The sequence below is a fragment of the Macadamia integrifolia genome, unplaced genomic scaffold, assembly GCF_013358625.1.
Source record: "Macadamia integrifolia cultivar HAES 741 unplaced genomic scaffold, SCU_Mint_v3 scaffold164, whole genome shotgun sequence".
NCBI lineage: Eukaryota > Viridiplantae > Streptophyta > Magnoliopsida > Proteales > Proteaceae > Macadamia > Macadamia integrifolia.
In genome coordinates this window covers 255,439-282,627 of record NW_024868286.1, presented here as the reverse complement: position 1 = coordinate 282,627, position 27,189 = coordinate 255,439, and the positions used below count along the sequence as shown (strand labels likewise).

Genomic DNA, 27,189 nt, shown 5'->3' with positions numbered 1-27,189 from the left:
TCTCTTTTTATTGCAGAAAATAAAAGACGACTTGAAGAAGCCAGATTCTGTCGAGTGGATCGATTAAGCGTGAAAGAATCCTCCTTGATCTGAAATTCTATTCATTCTTGGGCACTCATTATTTCGCTGTTGTCCATGTGCGTGCGAAAGAATCCAATTTGAAGTCCACTTCCCAATTTTTAGTTCTTGAACATGTGGCAGACTCTTGCTATCCTCTCTTCTTTGTAATAGCTTCACTTTCTTCTTCTGGCTGAATCCAACACTTGGCAGTTGCTGCACATGAATGAGATAAGGAATCTAGACTTCATCTTCAAATAAAATTGTTATAGAAACTTTGCTGAATTCACGTTGGTTTCTAGCACTTCGACTCCTAATTTGAACCAATCTGTAGTCTCCAATTCAGCAACATGTTTATCTCTGACTCCTTTAAATCTTGTCGTATTTTACTCATGCGAGAGCCAATCCCATCTCAATCTTTTATATTTGGAATTCTCTACCAACCGCCCATGAGCTTTGAGAGTTCTAATAAAACTCAATTTATTTTTCTTTAAACCGAGCCCAACTCTAATTACCTCATCAACTCATGTGCTTTGTTGATTCTCAAAACCAAGAGGTTGTTGATGTTGCCATACACTCCTTGTCATAGTAGAACTCTTATTGTATTTATGATTTTAAATCAAAGAGGTTACTCAAAAGAGAGACACGTTCAAGCTTGCTGGCCCATTGCATATACATAATGCTTTCTTACCTCATCAAACCACCTTGCTTATATAATGAGATTCAATCCAAATATCCAACGGACCACTAGGACCGATTCAATCTAATTGGTTCAAGATTGAATCCAATTTTCGGTTAAGATACCAAACCCAAACAAATTGAACTAGAACCATCACACTGTTGCCAACAATGACAACACTTGACCCAATTTCCCAACAGTAATCATTACCCATGTAACTTTAACATTAACTTCAAATCATTTCATATTTGGTTATAAATTTTCGTTTTACTTTGCATCCAAAACCCTTTGATATAACATGTAAAGTAAAAATTACATGTAAAATATATCATTATTAAATATGGTTAAAAAAATTAAGTAGTTTATATAATCATATGGGGTAAGGATTATAAACATTTCTTTTTAAAGTATGAAAATTTCACTTCCCTTCCCTCTTTAAATTTCCATTGCAACCAAATGGGGCCACAATGATATATAAATAGATGGATGATATAGGACTGGGGATCCTCACTCCATTACCGGCATCCTATCAATATCTATGGGTAATTCACCTAACTAGTTGGGTGAGCTAGTAATACTAACCATTGAATATCTAGAGACTTACTATGGATTGGTGTACTATCAAATTCTATACTTAAAATCATACCCACCCATTTGTATACTTAAAATCATACCCTCCCATTTGTTGTTGTGGAAGAGTGATGTAAGATATGTTAAGCAAAAGACTCATAACATATTTAACCGAAGCTTGGGAAAAAAATTTTAAAAACTACATTTAGGTGGTTTCAATATTGCGAATTTTGCAAATAAATTTCTTTATAGTCATACTTTCCTACTAAAATGTGAACATAATTCATAAGACTTCCCCTCCCCTCTCCCTACATATCTTTCCCTTATGAACCCATCTACGATAGCATATGTGGGAGTCATTGATTAGACCAATTAGACCAATATTATCTCTGCTTGGGGCTTATTGCTAAAAATGATGCATTTTTATTTAATGTTGATTATATGATGACAGGAAGTACCATTGAAGCATATATTAGAGGGCTATTGGAATTGTAATTGGCCCCTAAGAGAAATTCCTCTTTCTTTGAATGGTTATATTTTGTTGTCTGAACTTAACATTTGTCTAAAACCAACTAATGATGTGGTAATGAACTTCCATCAACTTTATTTATGCTCAAGCCTAGCAATGAAGTGGTGCTTTTTGTCAAACATTTGATATTACACACTCTCCTATTAACCATATTAACTCAGACGTAGATGTACTATTTTCTAGTTAATTTTATAAATATTTTTCTTTCTCATAAAAAAAATTAATTATAATGATGTAGTAATGCTCTTGAAACAATCAGCCTTTTGGGTTCTCAAGAACATCTCTTTCTACTCCTTAATCCTACAATGATGTATATTCAATCATTTCTTAATAAAAAAAATTTCTTGTGATTAAAAGGAAAATTATTCTTTAGTTCTTTGGTTTTTTCAGTTCTCTATATCTAACGAGCAGAAGTTGTTACCAAAAAAAAATGAGAAGTAGTTCACTTAGGGCAGCAGTCTCACTTCACACAGCACAACACCTTGCTATTTGCATTCATCTTTTTAACTTACCGAATTAAGGAAAGCCACATTGGGGATCACGAACCGGGTGGGTGGCGAAGATCTTGTGTGTGCCAGCAAAGTGTTTCCGGGGTTGTTGAGTTAGCTACACTATTATTGTTGTTAAATGATTAATGAAAGGCTTTTTTCACTTGATTTTTGGGCCGACCAGACCAAGGTATTAAAGCATGGAATCCATGGAATCAGGAACGGAATCGAACCCTATAGATTATCAGTCCCAAAACCCCTAGAATCAGCCATCACATATAAAAACACAGGGATTCTAAGAATTTTAGGCATGAATCGGCCGATCCAATTATCGATTTTTAAAACCGTGAATAAAGAGTTTGTTGTCTAAGATTTTAGAGGACTTAAATTTTCAGAGAATCCAAAGGAGCAAGACTAAGAAACCGTACCAACAAACAGTTATTTTTTCAATTTTTCAAGAATAAAATTCCAGGAACCATATTCTAAGAAGTTACATTCTTAAAAAATCGTCTATAAAATTTATGAACCAAATGCGCCCTAAAGGAACCCCCAATGCGCTTCCCATATATGATGTCTCCATCGCTTTTTGACTCATGGATTACAATCCAATATGGGGGGCAGACCTCTGGATGGCTGATTAAGGCCCCTTCAACATTTTCCATTCTGAAGTCATCGGTGATCCAAACGCTTAGAGATTGGGTGGAGGGAGATGGGAAGAGGCACAACCACAAACCAGTTCTAATGCAGTCGATGGTCCCTGGTATCACAAAGTCGTTATACCATTCCATCTCTCGTTAACGCCTCTACTTGGGAGTATGTCCACCCCACCATTGTTGCAGAGAGATGGTAATAAATTAAAGGGTAACCAGGACGGTCTTCCGAAAAAACAAGAGATGATGCCTAAACGTAGAAACTGATCATATTTCTAAATGTAAGCAGCTCTTATGCTTCAGAAAGAACGACAGAACGGTTTATACCAAAATTCAAGTTCAAACATATATTTTCAGCTTCTAAAACAAATGTCTCAGCCTCTCAATTCACACTACCAAATTAAAAATGGTGAATCCAAAAGAAGAAAAAGCTTCAAAAAGAAAAACTAAGAACCCCTCATCACAAAAAATCACTTCTTGATTCACTTCCTACCGTGGACCTTGACCCCCTGCCTGTTCCTTTTCTTGACACCCGACTTGCTAACCCTGAGGCTCTTCTGCACAGCACTAAGCCTTGCAAGAGCCGCATACTTCAGGTCTGGCCTGTAGTGGTTATCTGCAACCTGCAGAAATAATGGCAAAATGGGTGAATGAAAAAGTTAAAAAAGCATGACAGATGTTGAAATTTTTTGCACATAGGTGCACATAGGGGGGGAGGGGGTTGAATTTTTTTGCTAAAACACCAACAGATGATAAAACAAGACTCACAAATCCGGACAGACAAAACAAGGTTCACACATAATAAAACAGCTGCATATAAGGACAGCCACAAACAATGGACAACAACTCGAATCAACCAGTTGAGAAATATAGCTCAGAAGCCAAGCGTAACAAAGACATTTCATCGAAGACTACCATAAAGGGTTTACTTCTTACATGTTAGAGGCTCATCACTGCAGAAACGCTTAACCATTGCTGTCATATTTGAAGAAAAATGAAAGCAAAGCCACGACAAACACTGTCAAAGCCTCTTCTCAGCCTAGATAAAATTAATGCCATCACACAAAGACATAATGTACAGGAAACAGGAAATGGGAATGCGAAAACTAAATGCCTAGACACTGAATACTAAGCTTGTGATTGAAATGTGTGCTACACTATATCAGCTTATCTAAACAATTCAAGAGACTAAAAAAATATCGAATTGAAGCTATCTTCTTCGAAATAGTTGATTCCTAAGGCATGAAGTGCTAGCATTTCTCAAACAGAAAATAAAAAGCTAAGAATCTAAGCTTAACAGGTAAATTTCAATGCCGAGGTACTGAAGAAGCAGAGGAATTGAAAAATATATATATATATACATATATATATATAGAGAGAGAGAGAAAACAATGCTGAAATTCTATGCTGAAGATGATGGAAATGAAACTAAGCATAACAGCTAATTTCATTGACGAGGAACTGTACAAGCTGTACAAGCAGAGGAATTGAGAAAAAAACTACACAAAAAAAATGTTGAAATTTTATGCTGAAGATGATGGAAATGGAACTATACCCGCAAATCCATGAACAAAGAAAACAAGGTTCACAAACAATAAGACAGCTAATTGTATATAATGACAGCTACGAACAATGGACAACAATATAAATCAATCAGTTGAGAAAAGTTTGCTCAGAAGCCAAGCGTAACAAGAACATTTCATTGAAGATCCCCATAAAGGGAAACTTCTTACATGTTAGCTGCTCATCACTGCAAAAAAGCTTAACCTCTGCCGTCATCTTTGGTAAAAAGATGAAAGAAAGCCACCACAAACCCCTTTGAAACCTTCTCAGCGCATATAAAGTTAATGCCATTGCACACTAAAGATACAGCTGACAAAAATCTCCTAAAGACAATGTAAGGGAAGCAGAAAATGAGGTGTGTGTGTAGCATTAAAACCTTCTTTTGTGATTGAATCGTGGGCTATACTCTATCAGCTGTCCATAACAGTTTTAAGAGACGCAAAAGAAATCGAATTGAAGCAACAAACACCTTTGAAACCTTCTCAGCGCAGATAAAGTTAATTCCATTGCACACTAAAGATACAGCTGACAAAAATCTCCTAAAGACAACATAAGGGAAGCAGAAAATGAGTGTGTAGCATTAAAACCTTCTTTTGTGAATGAATCGTGTGCTATTCAGCTAATCAAAACAGTTTTAAGAGATGAAAAAGAAACCAAATACAACAATTCAAATCAATCAGTTCAGAAAAGTAGCTCAGAAGCCAAGCGTAACAAGAACATTTCATTGAAGATCCCCATAAAGGGTAAATTCTTATATGTTAGCTGCTCATCACTGCAAAAAGCTTAACGTCTACAGTCATCATTGGTGAAAAATGAAAGCAAAGCAACCATAAACACCTATGAAACCTTCTCAGACTAGATAAAAGTTAATGCCATCGCACACTAAAGATACATCCGACAAAAATCTCCTAAAGACAACATAAAGGAAACGGGAAAAGGGGAGTGCGTAGGCATTAAAACCTTAGCATGCGATATAATCGTGTGCAATAATCTATCAGCTGTCCATAACAGTTTTAAGAGATGAAAAAGAAATCAAATTGAAGCTACAAAACAATTCAAATCAATCAGTTGAGAAAAGTAGCTCAGAAGCCAAGCGTAACAAGAACATCTCATTGAAGATCCCCATAAAGGGCAACTTCTTACATGTTAGCTGCTCATCATTGCAAAAAAGCTTAACCACTGCAGTCATCTTTGGACAAAAATGAAATCAAAGCAACCACAAATACCTTTGAAACCTTCTCAGCCTAGATAAAAGTTAATGCCATCGCACACTAAGGATATCCGACAAAATTCTCCTAAAGACAACATAAAGGAAACGGGAAACGGGAAACGGGAAACGGGAAACGGGAAACGGGAAACGGGAAACGGGAAACGGGAAACGGGAAACGGGAAACGGGGTGTGTGTAGGCAACTTTAGCATGTGATATAATCGTGTGCTATACTCTATCAACTGACTATAAAAGTTTTAAGAGATGAAAAAGAAATCAAATTGAAGCTATAAAACAATTCAAATCAATCAGTTGAGAAAAGTAGCTCAGAAGCCAAGCGTAACAAGAACATCTCATTGAAGATCCTGCAAAAAAGTTTAACCTCTGCTGTAATCTTTGGTGAACAATGAAAGCAAAGCCACCACAAACACCTTTCGAACCTTCTTAGAGCCTAGATAAAGTTATGCTATCGCACACTGAAGAAACAGCTGACAAAATCTCCTAAAGACAATGTACGGGAAACAGGAAATGGAAATTTGTAGCATTAAAAGCCTTAGCTTGTTATTGAATCATGTGCTATACTATATCACCTGATCAAAACAGTTTAAGAGATAAAAAAGAAATCAAATTGAAACTATATTCTTTGAAATAGTATAGTACACATGTCAATCACAGGATAGGGTTGTAATGCTACATGTTCCCAAGGTGCGAAGTACTAGCATTTCTCAAACAGAAAATAAAAATTCCAGAATCCAAGCAAAACAGGTAAATTTCATTGAGAGTTCCTCTTAGTAGGATCCAACACGAGGGTCAGACCTCACAACACATTACTCTTAGTAAGTGCTATAATGAAAACTATGCCTGATGGAGCTGAAAGTTAAGCAATAAAGAAAAAGCACATCCATAAAACAAAAGTAGTCGAAAATTGGAAATTGATTGAATCATGGAACAGATCACCGCATTAGCACATAATGCATTCCAAGAAACTTTGGTGCAAGAATCAATAGGAGTCTAGACGATGAAATATCAACAAAAAAGGTTCATCCATCTGCGATGGAGACAACTGATTGTACCAGAGTTATGCTACAACTTGAGTTCCTATGACAAAAGAAACAGCTGAAAATGGGCTGGAGGATGTATGAAAGCCATTTTAGCATTCACAGGATAATACTAGATATAACACTGAAGCCAACATAACAGCAAAACATAATCTTTTCAGCTAACCTACAATATGCGGGCAGGAGAAAAAATAATGTAATAAGTCTCGAAATATTTCTTCAGAAGACATTCCAGGGATATGTTCCAACATGAAATGAGGCATCACTATTACCTGGTTGATAACAGCCTTAGCCATCCTACGGAATTCGTTCTTCATGACGGACTTGTGGAGATAACTTGCAGGTTTGTTCTGCTTCTTCGTCTTGGAAGTGGCAAGCAACACAGACAGATCTTTTCCCGCAGGTTGAATCGAAACTGTCTTCTTGTTTGCCAGCCCTGATTTACATCGGAAAAAAAAAAAAGTGCGATCAATAAATAACGCTTCAACTCGAAATAATTCCCATTTCCCAGCGACCAATACCGAGGGAAAACTAACTTCAAAACCCTGAAAGTCTCAAATACCTGAGTACTTGAAGGAGTTAACGTTGTAGAGATTGTTGCTCTCCTTACTGAACTGCACACTAGCAGTCCCATTCCCGAACTCCTTAACGAGAAACGAGTTGTTCTTCTTCACGATCTCCCAAATCAAAGGCCCAGGAACAGTAGCCATTTTACCTGAACGAAATCGCTTAAGCTTTAGACAAAAAATGAATCAGAGAAACACAAAACTAAAATTAAGAACTAATATGTAAAATCCGATAGGTGACAAAGGGGACAGGAGAAGAGATCACAACCAAAATCGTGGTGATTCAAGGAAACCTATGGATCTAAGAAGATCTTACGAACCAGAGAAAGCAAAGGTAGTCTCTAACGTCCTCTGCGGAAGTCGGGGTCCTAGGTAGCGCAGAGTATAGAGAGCTGTGGAGACCAGCTTTATAATGATATCAAAAACCCTAATGAACCCTAGAGACTGGATCGGTATCGAATCGGTCAAGACTCGTGATCGATATCGACCGATACCGATACCGATACATATCCGATCCGATTTTTAAAACCTCGAGCGAGGTGTGCCTTTAATATTGAAATGTCCTTCCTTCCTACTTGCTAGTTCCTACCCTACAAGAATAAAGAATTACGAGACCTATGTTGCATGGGCCTATCAGGTTATAAAAATTGGATCATGATCGAATCAACGGAATCAGTCTCAGAAACCCTAGAATGGACCCTAATCCAGTGATCCAGTGAGAAAACCGTACTTGGCTGGATCGAAATATCCAGAATCTGGGATTGATCATGGCGGATTCAACCGATCTGATTTGGACTTTTCAAACAGTGGATCTTATGCCTTATAAGCTTTGATAGAGTGTTTACAAATTCGAAATAATTCATCAAAAATAAAAATTGAAATCAAATCCAGTCAATTGACCAATTTTGCATTTGAATCAGCCAAACCCGATCCTCATTCCTACTGTTTCAGAGCGGCCAATTGGCCCAATTCACTCTCGGGTATATTAACCAGACCCAATCAGTCTCGGCCAATATCAATCCAAGTTTTAAAACCATGTTCAGCTCCTCTGCTCAGGTCAGTCCATAACTACCTGGATGATCAATACATGTCCAAACGGTAATTCAACTGTTATGCTTCTACTGATCAGAACAGAGGTGTTGCACCGAGAACTGTTGGTATTGAATCACCACTTGGACAAGTGTCGATCGCCCAGATAGCTAGACCTAGGTGATGAGGGCTCAAGAGAGGGTCCCAATCCTTCTGAGTTTCAGACTTCGGACAAAATCTGAACTTCCAGCCAAATCAGAACAAACGAAGTATTCAGATACTGATTCCTTGTTTTAAAACCGTGGTTGAAAGTGGTCGACCCGTTTGATTGACCAGAGAACCATTTTCAGAAGTCACTAGCATGGAATATGGATTGATGAATGGCTCTCAGCCCCTGAATCACACCAGACCAACCCAAACCCATTTGGCAGTTTCAAGTTTCAACTAGGACCCAAATTTGTGTTGGCCTCAGCTTCATTCAGATATTTAGAGGCTTCTGGTTCCTCTGAACCTCTATCTGATCCTACAATCCAACACAGCTTAAGGAATCTGTTAAGATTTTTTTGTAACAGAACAAGAACAACTCATTCAAAATGAAACAAGTCATAATATGGATACAATCCTATCCCAGATCCTGAACCTGGATGGTGTCTTCCCGAAGAACCCTCTTAGACAAACCATCACAATGATATAATTAATACTAAAAGTCACATTTGTTTCATGAATATCAATCATTAAATGAAAATCTAAAATGCATTTTGTGGTGAAAGATAAACCACATCTGCAAGTCAAATTTCAGAATCATGGGTCATATTATATAGCCAACCAAAAGTGGTACAAAGTTGAGTTGATTCCCAGTTGAACCATATATGGGATCATAATTCATGTTTTGCATCAACTAAAATCCAAAAATCAGATCATCTTTACACTAGAAAATAATATTACATCATATACAAAGACGCTACAGCCTACTCTCGTTCTTCTACACCACAATGATCCGCGACAAGATTCAACTGGGGTAAAAAGGAAGTGCCTCCTACCAGTTCCATTCTACAACAATGTAATGTCTTCTAGTTAGTTCAAGAAGAGAGCACGACTAATATATCTTTCTACCATCGGTCAGCATGTACATTGCTAAATACCGAGCACACATTGATTAGGTGTGAAAATGCCCAAACCAGGCTCCATTCGTTATCCCCTTTAAACCAAAAAGGCACAAGTCCTGCCGCACCAGACCCCTAAGAGAATGTCATTGCATCATGGGTTGCTACAGGTTAGGCCGCGACGTGCTGAACGTGATGAACAGTTAACAGCTTCATTTATCCTACTGAACACAACCTTCAGGGGAACACAAGCAATGTCAGGTCCATTTAGCTTCTCAACAACTGGTTTCCTCTTGTCCTCACCTGGCTCATGAGTAACAGCAAATGAAGATAATCTGCGAGTCTTCTTAGACAGAATCCCACACTTCCTAATCTTGGGAGACCTTTTAGGTGATAAAGTGGGTTGGTCATTCAAATGCTTCACAGGATTCCTGGGATACTCCACATGGGTCTGGACTCGACTACTCGTAAAAGCTTGCAAAGCACCATCAGTACTTTCATCCCCCTCCAGAAGCAACGATTTATTAGGAACATCTGTTGATTGGTCCGACATATTTTCTTGTGAGGCATCATGCGGATCACAACTACTACTTGCCGGGCAACAGTCATAATTACTCATTAGGATATCGCTGTAACCATTGTCCAACACCTCAACTGTAATGGGATGACCTATAATAGCTTTACCATCCAATTTGCTCATGAGTGAAACCAGAGGTACATGTTGACCCCGGTAGCTAGCCCGCACATCCAGCTTTACATCATATAAGGAATAACCACCAGAAAAATTTCTAACGGGTGCATCTGCAATCTGATATCTGGAGTACTGTGTAAAATGGGATTGGAACTGGGGAAGTAACCTTTGCGTTGTGAGAGGAGAAATAGGCATACGACTAGCCAAGAATGACTCTTTACTTCTCATATGTGTTGTTGATTTACCAACTAGAGATTCATGAGATAAAGATTGCCTTCCTTTCCCATCTGTTGTCAAGATTGTGACATCTTTACTTCCCAAGTTCAACCTCCTATATTTGCTAGAATCCAAGTAACGGGGCTGTCCTATCTGACTTTCTTTATGAGAAATTTCACTGCTCCAATTATGAGACCTGTCCCCCAGCCCTTCAGGAACCAATCTGGACTTCGCCAGTTTGGAGCAATTGTCAGATGTAAGGCACCTGCCAAAGGTGCCAGCGTCAACTTTTCGACCATAGCTTGCAGGAAACTCATCCATCTGTTGTGTACCCACCAAATAAGCATCTGACTGATCATTGCTGTCCCTGGGTCTCCTTGAGTCCAAATATTTGTTCACCTTTTTGCTCAGTTTTCTTGAATTTCTCTTCCCTTTCAACTGCCACTTCGATGCACCTTTTTCTATCGTCTGACTAGCATTATTAACATGAGCAGCCATACTAGTGGAACCAGATTCATCAAGACCTTCAGTTCTTAAGCATATGGTTTGAACTTGAGACTGAGGATTAGATTTCCCTGCTTCAGCACCAGATTGAAGCTTTCTGGATGAAAACGATGCAAACAAAGGAGGAAAACCTGGTGGGATAAAAATGGTATATCAGTATCCTGTCTACCAAGTAAATGTAAGAAAATGGCATATGAATTTTAACCAAGATAATTACCAAATCAAATTGTAGAAGAAAGAAAAATCCACAACGAAAGATACCACATATACACACATTATGAATTCAGGAAGTTCAACCCCTTTACAGGCCATCTATTTTCTCAAAACTGTTAATATCTATTTGGGAGTCGCACACACCCATCCACCCAGACACCATCCCTAGACCTTTCCCAAGACCCCTTCCCCTAATAAGGACCATTTGGAAATCCCATGCTTCAACTAAAAATAAGCTTCTTAATTGGGAAATATGCCTAGAAAAGGTATGATACATTCCAGAGAAGAAGACCGGTGTGGTCCCTCCATGTGTCAAATGCGTTGGTCCAATGGGCGATGAGGAATCGACAAAACTGACCACTCATTGTGACCCTGGGAAGGGGGTCACTATGCAGTTTTGGAGGCTTTGGCACTATATCTTAAGGTAAGAGGAGGAAGCTCCTAAGGATATTCACTCTGACGGTCATCCAATGGACTATGTGGGAAGTGCAAAACAGGATATTCCAGAATAGACTGACTGGCTGAGAATGCCCTATAGACTAGTTAAATCATCTTATGGAACAGCTGGAGTAGAAGAAGAATAATTTAAAGATTGAGGCCATTACATACATCAAATATTCAGGTCACTAGAGGTTTTCCGAGGATCTGGTATTATTTCCAGCAAGGATATATAGTTGTACAGAGATTAGAGAAGATATTTCATAAAGTTGGATGCTCTATTTCAAGTAGGCAATATGAGTGAAAATTGAGCGCGAGCTAAATGAATGAATCAAGTTTTACAGTAGCTGAGAGGCATAGAAACTCAAATTTTTCTCCAGTTCATAACCTATAAATCAAACAGCCCATAAACGACATGCTTTCCCATCAAGATCTCCGTCATTCATCATCAAACCAAACTCACTCAGCAGTCCACACCAGCATACCAGTATACCACATCCCCCCCCCGCCCAACAGGGGAAAATATCCCATTCCTATCAAGAACCCTGATTTTGCTTTTGAAGATCCCAGCACCCCTAGCCTAGCTGCACCATCAATCTTGTGAAAAAAATCAGTTCTTTTATCTCAGCCGCCACCCACAAATTTTAGACTTCTAGCACCACTGCACCTTATTTGTTTGATAAACCTATATCAAACTGTAATCTTCTTTCAAGAATTCTAGACTGTTCCTTAATTCCTCTTATTTTTAAACGCTAATTTATTGAGAGTGCATCATTGTTACCCAAGCATAGTAGTTGAAACTTGAAAGTAGTAGGATCAATTCTCCTACATCACTATCATGGTTTTAGGGTCTAATTGGTTGCTAACAATTATCTTTTTTTTTTGTGTGTGTTCTGCAGGATTTTGACTGATCCATTGACAAGGGAGGACTGGAGGCTCATTCCAACCCTTCCATAAAAGGTTATTATCATATTTGGGGTTTCCCCACCACCTTTACTCCCCAAACTTAATTTTGACAGAACTAGCCTGGGAGATTTGGGAGCAGAAGGAATTGGTGCCCTCTTTGATCACAGAGAAACTGCATTGCTGGAATTCTGTTGGCATAGCAGATGGAACCATGAACAAGCTAAACTATGTGTTTACAGGCTTTAGTCCACCATCACCATTTCAGTGGTCCAACTTGACCATGGAAGGAAACTCAGCACCAGTTATTAGATGGTGCCCACAAATAGGACAGGCACACACACACACACACACATGAACACTAAACGAGGATTTTGTAGTTCCTGGCAAGGGAAGACCTCATGGATTGGTTTAGGGGACAACAGCTCAGGCTACAAGCCTACAAACATTACAAGAAAGGCATTCCAGGAATATCTGTAAAATTAGGAGAACCAATCTCCAACAAGGGAAAATGAAGCAGTGGATTCTATACATGCATATCTCCTGTCCTGAATATCTAATTTTTAGCTATCCAACCATGTTCAATATCTCCGTCAGACCTGCAACAAATACTTCTGCATTGATTCAACGAATTTTCATTTAAGCCCTCAGAAAATGTCTCAAAGATTAGGGTGAGAATGATGACAGGATGCTACAATCCAAGTTACTTTATGCTGTACTGTTAGATGAGGATAATTTTAGGTAAAAATTCACTTAATGTGGATAAGAGATAATTGTTGCTACTTGTGATCATGCGTCAAGTTCATGAATAACTCGAGTTCCGCCACCAAGTCAGTCTCAATTAGCTTCTTCTAAAGGTTATTATGGAACACAATTTATAATATCACCTAGAACCTAATGTGGTGCTAACATCGAACCGGTGTATGCCAAAGGGAGAACATCTTGCAACAGGTACGTAGCTATAGGGACAGAACCAAATTGAAAGAACTAAGGGTTTGTAATGGCAACATTAATAAAATATATATATATATATATATATATATAAAAGAAGAAGAAGAAGAAGCAATTCTGGTGTTTTGTAGTTTTTTGGAATAGATCTTGTATGTGACATCCGGTCTATTTTTGTGTTTTTTGGGAATGAACTAGGTAGAAAAAACACATTTAGAACAGTTTTGAGAAACAACTAAAGAAGCTCCAACTCATGGGAATCACTTTAAAAAAGATGAGGAAAAGAGGAAGGATGGTGGTGTGGGAAGCAAGTCGCCAGACCTATAAAGTACAAATCCTGAACTCTGATTAGAAAGATGATGACCAAAATATCTCAACACGAAGGATCTATAATGAATTTAAATCGAAAATCTTAATGTCTCAATGCAATAAACGCATAACTTAAACCAAATTCAGCAAGTACCTCAACAAGTCAGAGCAAGTTAACCAAGACTAAACCAACTATGATACATTTCTTGAATTGGCCGCAATGAATTACACACAAAAGGAAGTTGGATAATACTTGAACAGTTGAATATGAATCAGCCCGAATTGGTGAAAGAAATGAAGCATTGGAAAACCAAATCATCCATAAGCCATATTACATGGCAAGCATGCATTAGTTAATGCACATAGACACAAAAACAGAGTTTAGCCCAGTTCAAATTCAAAAACCCACAATGGAACAACTGTCAGAATGATGCAGAAGGTTGATAAAACCTGCCGGTAATGGCACTAGAAGTCTAGAACTATAAACAGAATAGTTAGAGGAGAAAGAAAAAGAGAGAAGGTGATTCTTCAGCATGAAAAAAGTTAGGTTTAAACAATCAAATTACTGTTGGAAAAGAACCATTTGGTTAGACCATCAAATGACTGTTGGAAGAAATTGCTTCTCTAAACCATAATCAAAATTAAATTATAAACTGACCAAGTAGTCTGAATTACATCAATACTTACAGGCCTCAAGGTGCCTTTTTCCAATGCATAGTGAAAATCAAAAACTCAAAAAAACTTCTACTTTCTAATTACAATTCAGGAACACCCCCAAGTGCTCAATCCTTTTCCTAAATAAATAAAATATCAACTTAAGAAGTACTCTAAATAAAATACCTAAGCTAGTCATGATGCAGATAGAGCTTGCAAAAAAGGGGGACAAATGGTATAGTGTTGGCCCAAAATTTGAGCCAATCTACAGCCCATTGAGCAGCAGGAATAAGTTCAGTTTCCTTCTATGTATTTTGTTGTTAAACAAGTAGTTGGTTTCAGTTTTAGGAAAGTTCTAGTTAGGATTAGTTTCCTTTCCCATGTACTTTCCTTTTGCAATTGTTTCCTTTTTTTAGTTATCTTCCTTTTTTCAATTAATTTCCTATTTTTGTAACCTTCTATTTTGAAGAAATTGCTTAGCCTATTTAAAGCCAGCCTTTTGTAATTTGGACAAGTTGAATTGAGTTAATAAAAAAGTTAAAAAGTTGAAGTAATCTTCATGGACTGGGAGAGTCGGCTGAGAGGGTAAGCCAGAACCTCAACCAACTACCATTCTTCTTCCCCTCCATCGAATTCTTCTCTTTCTCTTTTCTTTGATTATTTTCTGTGCATTATCAAGGCTGCAACCTACCATTCAAATTCTGAAGTTCTCGACCATCTTCAAAGCCTGCGGCAGCAAGAAAAGGACTTCTGGACTGATGTTTGATCTGCAATAACTTCCAGACCTGCGCACAGCTTCAGTCCAAGTTTTGAGAACTTCTTTGGGTTATCAGGGACCTTCAATCCTAATTTGATGACCATCTGAAGTTGCAACCTCCAGTTCTTGATGAAGTTCAAAAAGTTTCCTAATTCATGACTTCAAGCAAGAACATACAGATCTCCATAGTCAGCCATCCAATCAGGCCCATATTTTGAGGATCACATGGGGACCCTTAAGAATTGCACTTGACCAGCAGCTTGGCATGGTCTGTGAGTACTAGGTTTTCTCCCAAAAGTTTCCTTTTCATGCAAACAACACAACACTCAACTCAGCCATCAGAAGTTCATACTTTGAGGGTTTGTTTGCATATATAAGATCTCCATTCCATCCAAATTTCAGGCTCAACTGAGTCCTATTTTGTGAGTTATAATTTATTCACGTTTTGGCCTAATCTGGATTTTTTTTTTGGTGAATAACAACTGCATTAACACGAGGAAAAAAAGGGGGGATTTATGACCCCAAAAGGGGCAAACAGAACAAAGCAAAGCAGCCAGAACAAGGTACTAGTCGGGGGGAGGGGTAAGGACCCAAGCAACAACAATGAGCCTATTCCTTTGAGAAATCACGGACCGAACGATGGCGAGTGGGAGAGAAGGCCAGCTTGGAGCTAATATCAAAGAAAATGGCATTCCAAATCGAATCAAAAGACCTGGAATTGGAAGTCCATCTACGAAGATTGCACTCCATCCAGATGTGGCTGATGGTGGGACCGAAGGCTAGCTTCCCAGCCTAATCTGGATTTACTTCTCAGTTACAGTTCTGTCCACATCTGAGTCTATTATTTGTTTATAGTTTTAAGTCTATTGTTAGTATTATCTGGGGTTGATTACATCCATAGTCTTCCTTACATTAAATCAGACTTCCTAAAATTGAAATCCTATCAGAAACTGACACCCTAATACTACATTGGTCACAATTTCCCTGATTCAATCCATGATTGCAAGGTCTTGGTGTCATTAGAAAGGCAACAAAATAAGCTTTCGTGTAGCACCAGAATTGCACCAAAAGGACAAGTTCTGATGATGCAGCCATTGGAAAAAAGAGAAGTAGGGGTTAACGAGTTTCTCTTCCTAGTAGTAGTAGCCTAGTAGGACTATAAAGACAGCCAGATCGTGGGCATCATTTTTGTTTACTTTTCTGTTTATGAGTCATAGTTGGAGTCCTAGAATTATTAAGATATTGGGTTGGGTTTTATTTTTCCGTTTATAGTTTGATTAGGTGTGTATTCTAGAGATGGTGATAGGTCTGGCTTATGTTATTTTGAGTTTTATTAGGACTTCCTAAGTAGTTTATAATTGACTTATGGGTCTATTCTTCAATATATAAATAGATGTAATGGCCTCGGGCCAAACCCACAATTTTATCAGTTTTCTAGTAAACTCAAATGAAAATTTACAAGGCAGTTATATGACCAGCAATGATGTAGGGTGCAGAAACATGGCAACCAATGAAACAACATATAAACATACTTAGCTATGCAAAATCTATTTCAAACCAGTAAATCCAGTGAGAAATCAATTGCAACAGGATTGCATATAGGGACAAACCAATATTGATAACACAATTTTCTAACACTTGTGTTTTAGCATATGAAAGAAAGAAGGACCCCAAACTCCCCAGTCCCCACAAACTATGAGCCCTCTGTTATGCCAACTGGTCTGCCACGTCATTAGCAGATCTAGGCCTCCAGTTGAACAAAAAATTCATTTGAGATACCAGGAACAGAGATCTAAATGTTCTCATGACGTGAGTGTATCTCCAAGGGACCTGTGAATCTGGCCTCATCCAAGATAAAACTGACGCAGCAGCAAACCACGACCATCAGTTGGGTCAGACTGGACCAAAGGGCTTAATTTTGAGTATCGAATGGGTTATAGGGTCATGCGCTTAGTATTTTTGGGGTTTCTATTATAAAGGGCCAATTCTATAAGCCCAAATATGAGCGATTTGAGGCCTATACGAAATTAGATGTCTGTTTTTATTTTCATAAAGTTTCTAGATACTTTCTATTTTCAAGAGTTAAGTTGTAATGAAACTTTTCTTAGCCTGTGCATTGAGAGTTTCCTAATCTGTTATTTCTTACTTCTGTAAATAAAGAGAAGGGGCTACAACTCCCCCACGATTTTCAGATTCAAACTAGCTTTTACTTGTTAGTTTGATGCAGGGGAGTTTTTAACTTACTCTTGAAGAAAGAAGAAAACCAAACCGGCCTTAATGGCCAATAACTTAAAGGAAGCTGGGTTTCTTTAAGTCCAGCCCGACATGGGACTTTAAATACCATTAGTGGGCCTTTTTTCTAGCCCAAGTCATGGACTATGTTCTAGTTGTATTTCTTTTATTTTTTTAACTTCTTTTGTTTTACTTAAAGACTTATCACCTAGGCTAGTGGGTTTCCTTCATGTATTATGTTTCCTATTGGCTATGTAATTGTAGTTAGATAGCTTATTTCATGCTCTACTGAGAGCATGGCTAGCTCACCCGAAGATTCCCTTGGCTCCCAGATCTGTTTCGCTCTTATGCCAATCTTTGTCAAGCTTTTCTTTCCTGAGGGCACGAGGTCTATTTCTTCTTTGACCTCATCTTTTGTTGGTGTCTTTCATCTATCTTATTCACAATAACGAATGAAAGGCCACCAACTCTCCTTGGGGCCTAACAATAATAATAATAATAATAATAATAATAATAATAATAATAATAATAATAATAATAATAATAGTAATAGTAATAGTAATAGTAATAGTAATAGTAATAGTAATAGTAATAGTAATAATGAATGAAAGGAATTCCTTATTCATTTTGGAATGGCCTGGGTCGATGATGTCCAGCGGATGAAGAAGAAGCGACAGCAGATCTTGGCAGTTGTTGATTGAAGTTCCTACCGGTCTTGCATTACAGTCAAATATATGAAAGCATTCCCCAATCCTTCAGGATTCCTCAAAAAGATCAATGGAATAAACAACCATTACAGATGTAGTCTCCGTGATTCTTTCTCTTTTCATATCAAAGTTTGTAGCCAATTTTAGGCATCCAACGAATTAATGAATGAATGGCTATTGCCTTTTTGTTGCTATGAAAGGAGCTGCTGTGACACTCAGCTGAGCGTGGGTGCGATTGGAGGGTTTCTATTCTAGACCTGTTGCTGGGAGATCAAAGGTCATATCCTCTTCTATATTTTTCTGTTTTCTTCTCTCAAGTGCTGAATCTTCTGCTGTTTATGGTGCTTGCTGAAATTGGTTCATCTCAGGTCTGGAAGGGTTTATCATATACTCTCTTTACTGTTCATATTCTGTTCTTAATAGGGGAATTAAATCCAGCTAAGGAAAGGCTTCCAAAAGTTGGCAGCATCCCTGTTTTTGCCCCCTTTTGTTTGAAATTGATACAAGTGATTGTGGGAGATCTGACCAGCAGACCATCTCCACACTTTGAAGCATTCAAGTGGCCCTTTCCAGTGGCCTTCGACCAGGTCAACTCTTAGATCAGACCTAATCTGACTATTGACATCAGATTTTTCCATAAATCTGAGTTGTGGGATTGACACTACATTGTTTTGATTATTACTTCAAACCTGACCATTGAAACAATGCTGTATTTTGCGGTTCACTTGTTCTAACACTTTGTGAACATTGGTCAAAATCTGACCTTCATCAGATAAGGTTGACTTTGACCCTACTATTGACCTAAATTCTGTTTTAGGGTTCGCTTCAGTTCCTGTTAAAAGGGGAGTAAAATCTGAACCTAGGCTTCATACTATTCCTATCTACCCACACCATTAGTTCTGATTCAGCGCTTCTTTCTGTAAGATGCAGTGAAGCTCTTGGTGGGATACCAAGTTGTAGTGATCAGATGCTAGTCAAGTTCTATTTGGGAAGCCTAGTTCATATCTTTCCTTTTCTATCTTCTTCTTCTCCAATCAATCAAGTTTTCACATCAGATTTCTAGTGCTGGTATAGTAGCTGCGATCCTGTCCATCAATCCTTGTCTGTTTCAGCACTACAATATACATTCTATTGCTATTTCTGCAAGTTGGTAATTTCTGAAATCACTTGCTACTTCTGTCCACTTTAGTTTCCAAATTCAAAACTTGTTTCCATTTTGAGCTTGACTTGCTATCTCTTTTTTTTTTTTTTTTCTTTTTTTTTTGGGGTAAAGACTTGTTATCTCTTGGTTCCTACTTGCTATTTTCTGTCAGTTACTATATCTGGACTTTCTATTTGGCAACTTGCTATTTTTTAGACTACCCCATATCTTCGAATCTAACCATTAGATCAACATAAGATTTTACACACTTTTTCTCTTTGAAAAATATACCATTCGACCAGAATTTCATGCATATCTGATTTGTTTAAATAGAGTTATCTGGTTTTCTCTCAATTTGGATTCCTTCCCAATACTTTGCAATCCTGTCACAAGCTGATATCCCACTAGATTTCACAGTTCACTGTTTGAGATTTAGCAATGAATTTAAAAATAGTTGCTGAAGCTCCCTCAACCAATATATTATGGAAACCCTCTCTCAAAGATTAACCTGTTTTCAATGATCAGACTGAGGACTAGGCTTTAAAGGGCACTTTTTGTTTGAAAATTTTGGTTATTTTGCCTCTTAAACAGGCGAAGACTAACTTAGGAGAATTTGATATATCCTCATCCTTTCCTCTTGAATCTTCTTCTCGTAATATTTTAGACTGTTTCAGCTAATTTTCCATCTTCCTTTCCAAATTTCAGCTCATACCTGTGGAGTAATTATAATCCAATGCACCGGCCACTCCCATCATGTGAAATGAAGCAAGCCACCGGTATGTTTTATGGAATCCTCAAAATGATAAAATAGTCAGAAGATGAGAATAAATGAAACAAAGGAATAAATAAGAGCATACCTTTAGTATGTTTTTCCTCCCCAACAAATGGCACATCAAATAAGCTGTCAGAACAATCGTTATCAGGGAATTCTGAAGCACTGGAAAATTCATTATCCCTCATCTCAGAATGAAATGGAAAACCATCAACTCCAGCATCACAAGTGTGGTCAGAAGCATTTAATGAGGTTTCCTTCTCACCCGAAACCACAGTACTGTCTGAATTATTATTGGTTACCGCTGAAACACTAGTCTTTTTTGACTCTGTTGATTCTAGCGCAAAAACCGTACTGTCTGTTAGTCCTTGAAGAGATGATCCACCGGGACTAGCACCTTGATCACAAACAACAGGAACAGCCACCATGGCTGTACTCTCCAAAACCTTTGTTAGAGGACGACGGCGATTTTTCCTTTTCAAGCTTTCATAAACATTGGTCACCGGTGATCGCCTTTTTCTCAAGGATAAGCAACAATTCCTGCTGCTATTGACAGGACTTCCATTAGAGAAACTACTACCAATATTAGACTCACCGAATGAAGCGCCATCTAGTTGAACTAGATCATGAGACACTTCAGTGTGACAAATACTAGAGTTTCTTTTTGATACAACTCCCATCCCGAGGTCTTCAAGACCTCTCATACGCTTCGTTCTTTCAGTTCCATCATCTTCCGAATCATTGGGGGTTTTTTGTCTCTTTTTCTGCATTGAGTACAACTTAGAGCCACTGATGTGATTTGGATTTTCAAACGATACACCAGATTGAGACAATTCTTGTGTTGAACTTCCTTCAGCAATACTCACTTTCCCCGCCACAAACTCATTTTCTTTGCGCAGACCAAACATCTTTTGTGATTGTCCAACCCAGTAATCATGTTCCATACTAGCCGATCCATCCTTTTGGGAGTGAAAATCCTGTTCTTTGTTCACTTGGCAAGCACTTTCAAGTTCAAGAGCATGAAGAATGGCATCCTCCCGACGAGCATATTTCACAACTTTCTTGCTAAGATTATCTGCAGAAGCCTTGGCTTTTTCAATGCACTCATCATACTCCCCACAATGAAATGCTTTCACCCTCTTGGACTTTTCAAGATTATACCAATCCCTGAATACCAAAAGAAGTAAGAATGGAACTAAAATCTGAAGGAAAAATTGCAAAAAGCTGGAACTCAACAGAAAGCATCCCTAAAGTGCCTAATGTAATGCGAGCATGGTCACTTAAATCTCCAGCAATAAATTCAAAAAGTGGTCAAAACGTTATCTGTTAATAAAACCAAAAATCATGCTATGACTTCCACACCTTAACTTTATCTCTTTATCTCCCAACCCCTTAATAGCAACTAGTTTCTTTCTTCATAATTTCTTTGATGCAGAATTGAGTTCGGGCAATCTCAACCGAGATGATCCGTCCTCTTCCTTAAAACCCTAATCAGTCCTAACACTATTCCAACCACCTCTTCCTTGTAGTTCAGCCTACAAATCAAAATATCTAGGCTGTCCTACGTCAAATACATAACATAGCATACCCTTCATTTCCTCTTTCTAGACTTTCAAAAATTCACCTATATCCTTGCAGGGGGGCTCCCTTCAAAATCTGTAGTAGCTGGAAGCACTCCTCCATTGCCAATCATTCAGATACCCCCAAAAAGAAAGATCCAGAAAATGACTAATGGGAAGATCTTTTCAATGAATTAGCATGTAAAGATTAGGGCATAACTAAACTCGTCCAGTTTTCCCATATGTCAATTGCACTCAGATCTAACCAAGTCATCAAGACAATAATTTACTTCCAACTAAAATTTGGTAATACACTAACCGACCACATGAAATAATTTGGTCTTTCTTTGAGCTATAATAAAGGAAATGAAGAACATGAGAAAAATAGTGTAACAAAATTGAATCAAGGTAATAAAATGCCCTCCGAAAAATAATAAATATGAGACAACCACATAAAAATATTATAAAAGTTGGGACAGATCACTAGATAACAATCAGAGAACATAACTTTGTCTAGAAATAATGACGTGTACAATGGAACCATCAGTCTTTTACACTAGCTATTTATTTATTTGTTCGTTTGTTATTGGGTAAATAATATAATTCATTACCAAAGAGAAGAAAAAATGCAACAGCCCCAAGGGGGAGAAAAAAATGCTAAATACATAAAAGGCCAGAACCTCAAGGAGAAGAGGAATGTGCCTTGATAGAGGAGGGGGAAGATCCCAAGACAAAAATATGCGTGTTCATTGCGGAATCGATACAAGTAGAAGTAACAGCAGATACGTAGAAGTAACAGCAGATAGCTTGGCTTTAATCACAAAGGAGCGTTAGTTATATTTTTACTTGCCGGAATTTTTTCCCCTATAAATTCTCAGTTCCAATTTTAAATAAAAATCATCTCCGTGGTACAGCAACCATTCCATCAAGCGTAGCTGTACAACAGATATTTTTTGCACTTAGCACTGTGTAGTTTTTAAGTAGTTCAATTCAGTACAATGAAAGAAGGCAAAAAATATTGTTCAGCAGAAGGAAATAGGACCATGTGCCATATTCTGTGGTAAGTGAAAAGGCTGGTCACTTAAAATTTTATGGACCAAAGCAGCAAGATAACATAACACATGTCCTCAGGCAGTTTATGATTTAGACTTGGTCATCCAATTGGGGTATATGATGGGCATGTACCTGGCCCTTATCCAGGGTTTATTCAATCTTATATTGAGCACATATAACAGAGATCAACCATCAATGTTTAGGGGAGTAATGGCCATCGTGTTGCTAATTTTTAGGAGCATATTCTTTCCAGATTCGTGTGGGCCAATGCCAGCCTGATGAGATTGAGGTTGAAAATTAATTGAAGATGAATTAGGAGACTAAATAGCTTCATTTTGGAAGGCAATGACCATCAAACAAGGAAGGGATTATGGCCAGCAGTTGGAGATTAATTAGGAGACTAAATCTGCAGTAGTATGGATTGATTTACAAGCGATTGACTTGGGTCATTAAGGTTATCTTATTTGCTATTTAATTCAGTTATTTCCCATTTTCATCTATAGCTAATAGGCTAGTTTCCAATTAGGAATAGGAGTTTAATTTTGATTTAGATTTATAATGGAAAGGTTATAGTTCAATCGATTAGGTTGTAATTGATTCTATAAATAAAGCACAAGGCTGAACACAGCCCACGACTCGAGTTTAAGAAAAAGAAAAGGCTTTGACTTGGAAGCATGGTTCGAAATCTAGCCAATATCTCGGAAATTTTGGCCTTTTTATTTACCAAGACGAAACAGCTTATGAAATGAAAAAAGTATAATGTTTTGGTTGAAATTTCGGTATCTCGTCCAAAATTTCGTGTAACATTTCGGCAAGAACCCACATGCTATTTATACATCATTTCGTGAGAAGGAGTTGAAATTTAGACTCCAACTCATTTATCTCAACCCAACTCGACTGTAACTTCACAAAATTAGTACATTGCCAAGTTGTTTGCCACATCATAACATCTATTCCATTGAAGATCACTCCAATTTGAAGATCTATACATTTCCAAGCCTTGGAAAGGTAAACCACTTTCCCCAAAACCTTTTTTTTATTTTTTTTAAATAGTAAAAAAAAAAAAATGCATGTTGTTTGGGACTTGGGATATTGCCATTTGGGACTTTGAGATTTCAGAGTAAGACACAAGTAGAGGACCTTGGTTGAGACTTGGGAGTTAGGGAGTTGCATACTATATTACTCTAGTACTCTAAATATTACTTAATTAATATTGAGGTATGTTCATGATTTGGATGCATTATTTACTTATTTTACTATCATATTATATTTTTTTCTAGCAATATTTTATAAAATCTCCATAGCAGTTCGATGGTTGCTGCCTAACAATGGTGCAACTCTAAAACACTGTCATGTTTTAATATTTTTGTAAATTTAAGTTCTAAGCATATTTATTAACCTTAAAACAAACTCCCCACCAAGTTTCAGGTCATAATATGGCCGGTTGACTATCGAAACAGGCAATCGAGTCAATATATATAGATAGAAAATTGCCAAGATCTCGCGATATTTCGGTATTCCGGTGGTTTTCAAACCACCAAAATACCGAAACAAAACGAGATTTCAAACCTTGCTTGGAAGCTGTGAGATGCAATGGCAATGAGTGGTTGTGGATGAGAGATCCTGGATTGAGATAGTCCCCTATCCCCTTCTCTATTTTCTGTTTTATTTTTCAATCGATCTCTGCATGGAAATGATGCATGCAAGGGAGAATTCCCTCTTAGCTATCTTGATAAGGTGAGTAAGCGAGAGAGAAAATAGGAGATTAGATGGGAAGAGAGATTAATAGGGAAATAAATTAAGGAAAAAGGATACACAGCTTTATGAAAGAAACTATTACGTATGTGGCTCTAATGCTCTATTGAGGGAACCATAACCTCCTTCTTAAAATAGAAATTGTAGGGAGCCTTTTGTCATTCAATTGATTAAATAGGTTGCCACCTATTTAAAGTATTACATAGGGTTAAAATAACTAATCAACTTTCAAATAAAAGAACTACCTATCCACTACCCATGCAACTCATAATCAATTGTGATTCCTATCAACTGAATCCACAACCCCATAACGTCTCCTATCTTCCTAGGACTCCCACTTAACTACATGCATGACCCCATAGTGGCAAGGTCTTCCCAAGTTGCCTTTGTGGGTGGCAAATTTGTGTCAAGTACTTGTGAACCTTCGATCAAAAAATTTTGAGGTTGCAGATAAAGCATGCCATCTTTCTCTTGAACTTCACCCTATACTGCAGGGTGAATGCGAGAGTATTGAAGCCAGGCTCTAACACCAAATGATGCGTGCAAGGGAGAATTCCCTCTTACCTATCTCAATAAGGTGAGTAAGTGATAAAGAAAATAGAAGGCTAGATGGGATGACAAAACGTCCATCGACCTTGCACATATAGGAGCCTCGTGTACCGGGTACGCCCTTTAAATGGGATGAGAGATAAATAGGGAAATAAAATAAGGAAAAAGGATAGATAGCTTAATGGACAAAGCTATTACATTTTTTGTTCTACTGAGGAACCATGACCTCCTTCTCCAAAGAGAAATTGTCGGGAACCTTTTGTCATTTGAGTCTATCCATTCCATTAGACTGCCACCTATTTAAAGCATTATATATGGTTATAATAACTAATCAACTTTCAAATAAAATAACTACCTATCCACTACCCATGCAACTCCTAATCATTTGTAATTCCTATTAACCAAACCCACAATTCCACAACGTCTCCTATTACATGATGACCCCATTTATCATAATAAACATGTAACAGGAAATCTGTTGGTGACCAGAAGATTACTCAAAGGAGTAAATCCGCTGCTGAACAAAGTGATTGATCTCCTATTCTGTCCAGCAATTGAATATCAACTTTCCACAACCAACTCTACAACTAATGAAGGCTACTAGATTGAAAGATCTAAGCTATCAGAGAACCTTAGAGTTTATAATGAAATTCTGAGATTTTAACCTATTTTCTGCCATGGTTACTGTGATTTGTTACTTGGCTCTGAAATTTATTGTTCGTGTTTAAGATCCTAGCTGGGGTTAGGTCATTTGTGATCCAACCTTGCATTAGTTTAACAATGTTGGCAACACCAACCACCTTCCTTACCATTTAAAAGTTTTTTGAACAAGAGCCAGCTCCTTCATAGGACACCAAACAGACTTGATCTTCACGTGGATATGAAGATTCCAAACAGTTTACAGAATCAAACAGGAAAATGAATTTCACAGTGAAAGCTGTGGTACCAGGATGATGCAGACTCTACAGTTTGCCACATTAGCATGTTAAAGAAATATATTTTGCTTTAGAATACAATTTCGTCAGTGCTGAAACAAACAAATCAATCAAGAGGTCAAGCAATAGACAAAAACAATAAAAAACACATAACGTAATAGATTTCTTTGACACAAAGATCCAAAAGGAAATTAACAACGGCAGTAGTTTGGAGAAGACAGTAGATCTATTCATCAAAATTCAATAATAAAGGAATAAGGGGGAAGGATGACATATGTATAATGACACCAAGCTTAAAACATACTGTTCAATAAGGGAAGGGGGAGAAGGAAAAAGCAAAAACTAGAGAATAGCGAAGCTGTTACACATTTTATTCGGAACAAGATTGAAAATGAAATGGCTCAAATAAAAATCCAAACTGGGATGAAAAGCTTTTTCCTTTCTCCCTCTCCCATGAGCTTAAACAGAAGCAAATAAGACATGCGATCTAAAATACTAAAACCACTCACACGCTAGCGTCCTCTCTTCCCAGGAGCTTCACAGGAGTCCCCGATCTCGGCGAAACCAAGCAACTTTCTGGCAATTCATCGAGACCCATTATCCGGCCAGGCCACCAAGACCCATTTCGACGCCTAACCCAAACCAGGCCACCGACTGACGCATCTATTGCTTTCGTTTTTCTCTCGTTGCTAGTCCCCATGTTTCTCCAAAAGCAATCTCTAACTACCCATCTCAGTCACCATTTTGATTTTCCAAATGGACAAAGTCTCCACAATCAGAGATCTCTCCCAGATGAACGCCTCCCTATAGGCTATATCCTTCACTATGGGGAAAAAATACTTACTTAGCTTCGCATGGAAACAACACTGGATGGGGAAAAAAATCCAAGACAGAGCATGAGAGAGGGGGAGAGATTTAAAAAACCCATCATAAATATAGAACAATCGGTCTCTGGAGGAATGAAAATCGAAGCAGGAAATAGTAGCTAGGGTTTTGATTTATGAGCACAGAACCTAGAAATGATTCATTCCTTCAACCGTCCCTTGAATCACCTCATTATATCCCTATTTTTTTCTTTCTTTTTTTCCTTTGCTTCTTATATCTTCCATGACCAAGATTTTTATACCGTTTAAGGATGGAGAAGAGAGATGAACATCAGAACTGTAGAAGTGTAGAGCTCCTGTTAGATCGTACGTACCTTTTATCGCAATTTTTTTCCTTTATTTTTTTGCCGAGCGAGGTTGTTTGCAGACGCAAACTGAAAGAGAGAGTTAGAGAGAGAAAGAGATAGATAAGACTTTTCTTTTGCTTTTTCCTAATTTCCCCTCCGTTAATTTTGAACCATTTACCTTG

General features: G+C 37.8%; 2 protein-coding genes and 5 non-coding genes across 7 annotated transcripts; all 7 read right to left on the bottom strand.

Annotated features, from left to right (window-relative positions):
* Positions 1–3,268: 3,268 nt before the first annotated feature.
* Positions 3,269–7,847, bottom strand: LOC122064388 (60S ribosomal protein L28-2). The gene is made up of 4 exons (XM_042628104.1): positions 7,689–7,847; positions 7,365–7,517; positions 7,075–7,238; positions 3,269–3,596 (listed from the first exon to the last, which is right to left on the bottom strand). The coding sequence occupies exons 2-4, from the start codon at positions 7,510–7,512 to the stop codon at positions 3,456–3,458; spliced, it is 453 nt and encodes a 150-aa protein (XP_042484038.1). The 5' UTR covers positions 7,513–7,517; positions 7,689–7,847; the 3' UTR covers positions 3,269–3,455.
* LOC122064402 lies at positions 3,843–3,933 on the bottom strand. The gene has a single exon (XR_006135686.1). It is a non-coding gene; the product is annotated as a small nucleolar RNA R24 (small nucleolar RNA).
* On the bottom strand, positions 4,641–4,730 carry LOC122064400. Its single transcript, XR_006135684.1, has one exon. It is a non-coding gene; the product is annotated as a small nucleolar RNA R24 (small nucleolar RNA).
* LOC122064401 lies at positions 5,226–5,315 on the bottom strand. Its single transcript, XR_006135685.1, has one exon. It is a non-coding gene; the product is annotated as a small nucleolar RNA R24 (small nucleolar RNA).
* LOC122064403 lies at positions 5,614–5,703 on the bottom strand. Its single transcript, XR_006135687.1, has one exon. It is a non-coding gene; the product is annotated as a small nucleolar RNA R24 (small nucleolar RNA).
* LOC122064404 lies at positions 6,066–6,161 on the bottom strand. The gene has a single exon (XR_006135688.1). It is a non-coding gene; the product is annotated as a small nucleolar RNA R24 (small nucleolar RNA).
* Positions 7,848–9,190: 1,343 nt separating the features above from the next.
* Positions 9,191–27,166, bottom strand: LOC122064387 (uncharacterized protein At1g51745). Its single transcript, XM_042628103.1, has 3 exons — positions 26,346–27,166; positions 20,071–21,152; positions 9,191–11,042 (listed from the first exon to the last, which is right to left on the bottom strand). Exons 1-3 carry the CDS (start codon positions 26,534–26,536, stop codon positions 9,655–9,657), a joined length of 2,661 nt encoding a protein of 886 aa, XP_042484037.1. The 5' UTR covers positions 26,537–27,166; the 3' UTR covers positions 9,191–9,654.
* Positions 27,167–27,189: the final 23 nt, after the last annotated feature.